Consider the following 6,641-nt stretch of genomic DNA (forward strand, 5'->3'; position numbering starts at 1 on the left):
TAAAGATAAACCCCATAACTTTGTTACTAACTTGGATATGTATCAGTTCTCTGCTGGATTGCATACATTGATTCTTGAGATACTTGTGATTTCTTTTTCCATGGGTGTTGTGGGAAATTTGCTTTTATATTGTTATTGGGGAAAAAAAAACTTCCCCTGCACAAATGTAATTGGAAAGTAGCTGCTAAAATGTCTGAAGAAATGTTGTGTGGTACAAATGGAAGAGCTGGTTACACTCTATCATTGCTGTTTCCTGTGTTTGGCAGGCAGGAGGTGAGGGAAATTTTCCATTGTTCTGAGAGTCTTTCCCTTGACTCTGGAAATACCCTTTCTCTTTTTTTGTTTGTTGCTGACAAGAGCTTCTTCGCCCTGGAGACTTACACAGATGCAGCCATCTGGAGTGCCACACCACTGTTGGTGTCCCACAAGCTGGGAAAGTCACCAACTGCATTAGTGCCGCTCCTTTTCTTTGGACAAGGCTGCAAACTGTAACGTGATTCTGGACAACAGGAAGGACTTGCCCACATACACTGATCCCGATATCTAGCTGACAATAAACATATTTGCAATGAAGGTGAAGCCTTGCACTGGTGAATATTAATGCATCTGAAGGCTTATCTCCCTTCCTGCAGCTCCTACAGTGATTTTGTTATCGCAAACTAAAGGAGGAGGGCACAATGCTAGACAGTCAAAATCTGTGTTTTAGAATTCATCCTGCTTTTCCCCAGAAATAGGGAAAATCAAGCAGGTTGCCCTTTCCTTCCCTCCTGCTGCATAACTGTGTTTGGCTACCTTCCAGTTCTCACTAGACTGATCATATTTTCTATTTCTGTTCTCCCCTGACAGCCCTTCTTTGGTGGCAGTGCAAGCATTAATCAAATCTCTGGGAAGATTAAATCGGGAGAAGAAGTGTTAGCAAGTCTCAATGGACACTGGGTAACACACAGTAATCGAAGCTGCTGACAGTTTCGGCGCGCGTGGCAGCGGGGTGCGTGGGAGGACTGGCAGCCCTTGGCAGGCGTTGGAGTGGGGGCTGTGGAGGGCCCATGTCCTGCCTCTTCACGCCATCCCCAGGGAGTGAAGGCAATCAGAGCTTTCTGGGCCACTCCTCTCAAGGTCATTTGTGCTTCCTAGTCCCATCCACCTGCAGTGTGAGTAACACTTGTGCTCCCAGAGCCTAGGCCAAAGCTGGGACTCGTGAGGTGCCAAAGCCAATGGCCCTGTACTTAGGGTCGCAGGCTTAGGACAAGCAGTGATGGCCAGAGACATGGTGTGTCTTGTGTGGTTGTGAAAATCATGAGGCTGCCTTTTGTCTTGTGTTTAATACTTACCCAGCTATCATTATCAGGGAAGAACTTCACAGGTTTAAAATTCATTATTTTGACAGCAAGCCTGTATGATAGAAAGTGGTTATTCCTCTGTTCATGACATGAAGGACCAAGAGACAGATTCTGTGAGGGTCTATCTGTATAGGCAGTTCAGAATAGTCAGCAGAGCAGCTAGCCCCTTTGCACACCTAATATCCACAAGTGAATCACTCAAAGGCATCCTTAAGCCAAAATCCAGCAAGAATAAAGTTGCATGGAGAAGGATGTAGACTAGAGTTTTGGTTGGGAACTCCTGGTAACTGAGGCAAGAGCAGTAAACCCTGGCTTTGGGCTGGACACTTAGGTATTCACCTCAGGTACATTTAGACATCTATGTTTTCATTGTAGTTGACCTATGCTCCCTTTCCAGTCCATAGAAATGGTCACTGCTGAGACAAGATTTGTTTCATCCTAAAGGAGGTCTTTAAAGTAGTTCAGGTGAAATGTGCCTGAATAAAGACCTTTCTGTAGTGAGGTCCTAACCACGGTGTAGCCTTTGGTGTTGGACTTCTTCCCTCAGGCAGTCTGCCTTTTTACATAGAAAGCTAATGCCCGTTTTTGAAACTGGGAGATTTGCCCTTTCTAGGTGTGTACAAAAAGATTTGCTCCCTGTGCCTGGGTAGCTTTTCCATTCTCAACTCCCTTTCCTGCAGGATGAGCCTTGGCAATTGTGAGTTGTGCGGGACCTTGTCTGTGGTGGGTCCTGCAGACACCATCCTTGAGAGTGTGTAATCGAGTGGCTCCCCTGGGGCACTGAGCCACATGGTTGTGTGCTGCTCAGCTTCCAGCCTTCTGTGTTTGGGTTTTATCAGCCCGAAAATAATTTATTCCTCCCTTGTTCTTTGTGCTGGTTGTTTGTGGTGCACAAAATTAGAATGATGCATAAAAGAAGTTAAATGGCTTTGAAAGGGTGGCTCCATAAGCCGCTGTTTGCAGTTGCATGCAGTGAATAGAGTAGCTGCTGTGCAGCGGTAGGGACATTGTTTGTCCTTCTCCCTCCCTGCTGAGGGTATTGGCCTGCTCTCCTGAGCTCTGCAGGCTTTTCTCTGGCACTGTCCAGTTTCATGATAGAAACCCTCGCAGCTGAAGGGCTAATTCTCTGCCTCAGTACCTGAAAACCCACCTGAATAAAGATGGGAAGCAAATCCCAACGCTTCTCTGCCCCAGGATCAAAGCAGCAGCTGAGGGCTTGTGTATGTGTCCCTTAGAGATGCACTTAAATGTTTGATAATGCCTGCCCACCTTCTCCCATCCACAGCTGGGAGGCTCTTGGGGACCTGAGATCTGTCCTGGAACTGGCACCTCAGGGCATGGCAGAGGAAGTCCTGAGGGAGACTTTGAGGAGGGATGGGAGTCCCTCAGGGTTGAAGGAGTTTCACAGCTGAAGATGTGGCAAGTGGACTTTGAGACACGCATCAAGGGACTGTGGCAGGGGAAGAAATGCAGCAGCTGGGACTCAAAGTAATTAGGCAGTGACAGGCAAAGCCAATAGTCATGACCTAAATGAGGTTTGCTTGATACTCACACCATGTCCAGGCAGCTGAATGGCACCGATGCACACGCTGTTCAGCAGCTGTAAGTGTCTGATTCATTCACTTGCAGTCAGTGTTGTGCTGTTCACTGTGTGCTCTGTAAGATACCCCGTCTGGCTCTGTGGCATTGCTGCATCTGTGAGCAAGGCTGGGAAGCAGCTCAGTTAAGCAGGGCCACAGCAATGTTGTCTAGCCAGCCTCAGATAGGAGAAGTGCTGCTTAATAGTTGGTTGCCAAGTAAATTGGCAAGGAATTGAAAGACCCCTGGCATTTTGAAGTGCTAAATGAAATTCAGGAGCAATAAGAGGAAAGCCTGGCTAAACTGGAAAAAAATGTGAAAGTATCTCAGCTTTATCTGTCCTTTCTAGAGAGGATGGTATTTCACTTGGCTCTGCATGAGGTTTCAGCATTGAGGAGTAGAAGAAAGACTGGAAAAGGAGTTAAGGATCTTTATGTGTGCTGGGTGGTACTGGGGAGGAACAGTGGGGAAAGGAAAGCATCTTAGTGCTTCTGTGGGTACCCTTGTCTGAGGGCAAGACTAACAAAAGGGACTGGGTCCCTGTCTAATTCTCCTCTGATTAATTCAGCCAGTGGTTTTGGGAATGCGTCACTTCATTCATTTCAGAAACATTCAGGAAGTGTTCAGCGAGATTTAATGGGGTAGAGGAGGAAAGAAGCCTTCTAACCAAGCTCTGTCCCTGGTCATCATCTGGAAGCAGCTTCCATTTGTCAGGATTATTTTCTGCCTCGTGTTTCTGATTGTCATTAAACTTTTCACTTAATGTTCCTTCTAAGGATGGGGAAGTGCATATAAATGAGTTGAAAAACGGGAATGCGGAAATGTTCTGGAACCCAACCAGTGAAGTGCGCAGGCAGAGACTGAAGCGCCACATTGTGCTGTTTGAGGAGCAGACAGACTTTGAGTCGGAGAGGTAAGGAGCTCTGGGGATGTCTGGCTGCCGCTTCCCTGCGGGCAGTGGAAAGCTGATCAGAAGGCTCCGATTCCTCAGCATAGTCCTGGAAAGGCAGTGGCCTGCTTTGCGGGCACATACTACCCAGCCATTTACCTGTGGTTTTCCAGTCTTGACTCTGGAGTGTTTCCATGAAGTGTAGCTCTGAAATAACCAAGGAGCTGGGCTGAGAAATGGTGGAGGCTACCTTTTATCTACTAAAATAGCAACTCTTCCTGAACTCCAAAGGTCACAAACAGAGTCTCTGTAGCTGCTGGAACATTTTAGGGAAGGGCAAGATGTCAATTTGAGGTCAGATGTCTTGGTAAGAAAGGCTGTTTCAACCACAGGCTCTTAAACTAGATGCAGCAATCATGTGGAGAGTCTTGGCATGAGCAGAGCAGTAAATTGAACCACATAAGAGGTTTTTTTTTGAGAGAACGTAATTAAACACATGTTTAACCCTGCCTCGTAATTGCAGCTGAGATCTCCAATGAAGTCTGTGCCAGTTTGTTTAATCTAGATTACCTAAAAATACAGTCCTGGCACATGGCTTAGGAAATGGGAGGGATGACTACGTCGTGCGATGAGCATCCCCGAGCCACTTCTCTGGCAGGAACAGCAAGAGCAACGTCATGTGGCGTCGCCCTCAATCCAGCTGGTCCTGCCACCTCACCAGGATGGTTAGCCAGTACCAGCCAGCAGCCCAAGCCAGTACAGGCTCTTTGCTGCCTGGCTCTGCATTGCATTGGCCACTTCCCTGCGGGCATCTAATTGTGGTGCTGCATCACATCGCACTAAGAAGATTCCCCTTTTTATGGGTAAAGAAAGGGGTTGCATGAAAATAAAATGACATGAACATTTAGCTTATTCTGGACAGCAGTGGACATTATGTGCAATAAAGTCTCTGTTTGTGACTTACAGTCATGCAATTGCCATTGTCACGGGGTGGAGCAGACTGCAGCACAATTCTCTGTTGATCTTCTGAAGAAGAGAAGAGAAATCTCGGTCTTGCAAACAAAAAATCTCAATTCCTCTGTTTACCAGGGTATTGCCAGAGCCGAATCCCTTTGCTAAATCAGAGATTAATAAAGATACAGGCACCCAGGGGAAGGAAAAATTTTAGAGATCTCTTCAGATAATTTCACTGAGCTTCTTATTATGCTGACAGTTGCATGAATAAATTACCACCTAGTCCAGGTTATGTTCTGCCTGAATTGCTGAGTCTTCCTTGCAGTGCTGAAAGTCACCTATTTTCACAAACGCTGGAGAGTCTCTGAAGCTCGTAGCCTTATGTAGCTCCCCATGGAGACTCTCATTGTCTGACACATGCAGCTCTTGATGGAGTAATTTGCCTTTGTCGGACAATTGTGTGTGTCCCTCTGAGGTTCTTAGAATTAGAGGAAAATCAAAAATGCTCTTTGCACCACTGCATTCCTCAGGACTGACTCTTTGTGCCACCGCAGCACTTTCTCAGCCCGTTATTTTCACTCCTCCCTCCCCCACCCCCATCACTTTGAGTTTGAATTGAGTTTCCTTCCTTTGTTTCTGGGAGAAAAGATTTATACACAGGAAAATGTCAAAAAGGACAGGAAAGTGTTCCTCTGCCTTCAGTTAATGATCTTAGAGGCTGCTTTTTTGGAAGTGTTGTGTTCATGTATGGCGATAGAAATACAATGAAACCATCAGTATTCCTTTTGCAGAGCTTCACAGCAAGCTGCAAATTAAATGCAGTAATGTATTCATCCTCTCAATGGAGGACTGGTGTTTTGTGGAGCTGGGAATACTGGAACAGCCTGGATCTCCAATGCCTGTTCTAACCATTAAACCACTCAATAATGTTTTCGGAGGGCTTGCTGCTAATCTCAGAAGTATTTCCAATCTGAAGTGAAGACAAGAGTGCTCTGATCAGAGGAACTGTGGAGAGTCTAATTATTGGCTATAATTAGAAAATAAAAAGGTAATGAGTTTTCTCCGATAAAAGGCAAATACTCTCCTCTGAGCAGAGGTTCACTGAGACATCATATGACAGATCATGTATCTTTTGGCAGCTGAAAACAAGTGTGAGTGAAAGCCTTCATTTATGCTTGCAGTTTGTGAGCACAAGCACATGTGCTTGCAGATTGAATCAGCTTCCCACAGATCTGGTTGCTAGTCCTATATAGACCAACATTGCATGTGCAGCTGCAAGCCATGCACATGAATTCGTTTTTCAATGTTTCTGAACTTTTAAATATAAAGCCTTTGTTTTAGGGATAGACATTAACACAGAGACTCCTAAACAAAAATGGTTGAAAGGGCGAGGAAGATAAGAGATTCTCCATTATACATCAATCACCTCTAAAACCACAGACCACAATGAATAATAGAATCACAGGATACCGAGTTGGAAGGGACCACAAGAAGCATATCTTAAAACACACACAGACAGCACTGAAGATTGTAATTAATATTGTAGGTGATGTTATCTGAGGGAAAGTTCCCCTGTTGTCCAGTAGACCACTGTGTACAGTGTACAGTGTTGCCGTTCTCATAACGTTTCTTTGATTTACAAGCCAGAACTGAGGCTGAGCAATCCTGTTACGGTTCCTCTGCAGTATCAGTAGACCAGAAAAGTGTCTGCTCTAAGGTTCCAGCTGGCAAAATGCACTGTTGGTTTTGAGGTGGTTTAACTTGCTTCCCTGTTTATTTCTAGGCTTTGGCAGCACGTTACCAGTGCAATAAACAAAGGCGATCAGCACAAGGCGACGCAAGAAAAATTTGTGCTGGAAGAGGAGCAGAGGAAAGCCGAT

The 6,641-nt window shown here is 45.6% G+C and overlaps 1 protein-coding gene across 1 annotated transcript in view; it reads left to right on the forward strand.

Annotated features, from left to right (window-relative positions):
- Positions 1-6,641, forward strand: part of OSBPL5 (oxysterol binding protein-like 5) — a gene marked incomplete at its 5' end in the record, with an annotated part of 28,579 nt that overhangs the window by 16,774 nt on the left and 5,164 nt on the right. The window contains 3 exons of the mRNA XM_010178625.1: positions 847-936; positions 3,695-3,831; positions 6,545-6,641. The exon at positions 6,545-6,641 is cut by the window's right edge and continues 104 nt beyond it. Coding sequence (XP_010176927.1) covers positions 847-936; positions 3,695-3,831; positions 6,545-6,641 — 324 coding nt within the window. The remainder of the gene's footprint in view (positions 1-846; positions 937-3,694; positions 3,832-6,544) is intronic.

Source organism: Mesitornis unicolor, unplaced genomic scaffold (assembly GCF_000695765.1).
Source record: "Mesitornis unicolor isolate BGI_N332 unplaced genomic scaffold, ASM69576v1 scaffold14062, whole genome shotgun sequence".
Taxonomy (NCBI): domain Eukaryota; kingdom Metazoa; phylum Chordata; class Aves; order Mesitornithiformes; family Mesitornithidae; genus Mesitornis; species Mesitornis unicolor.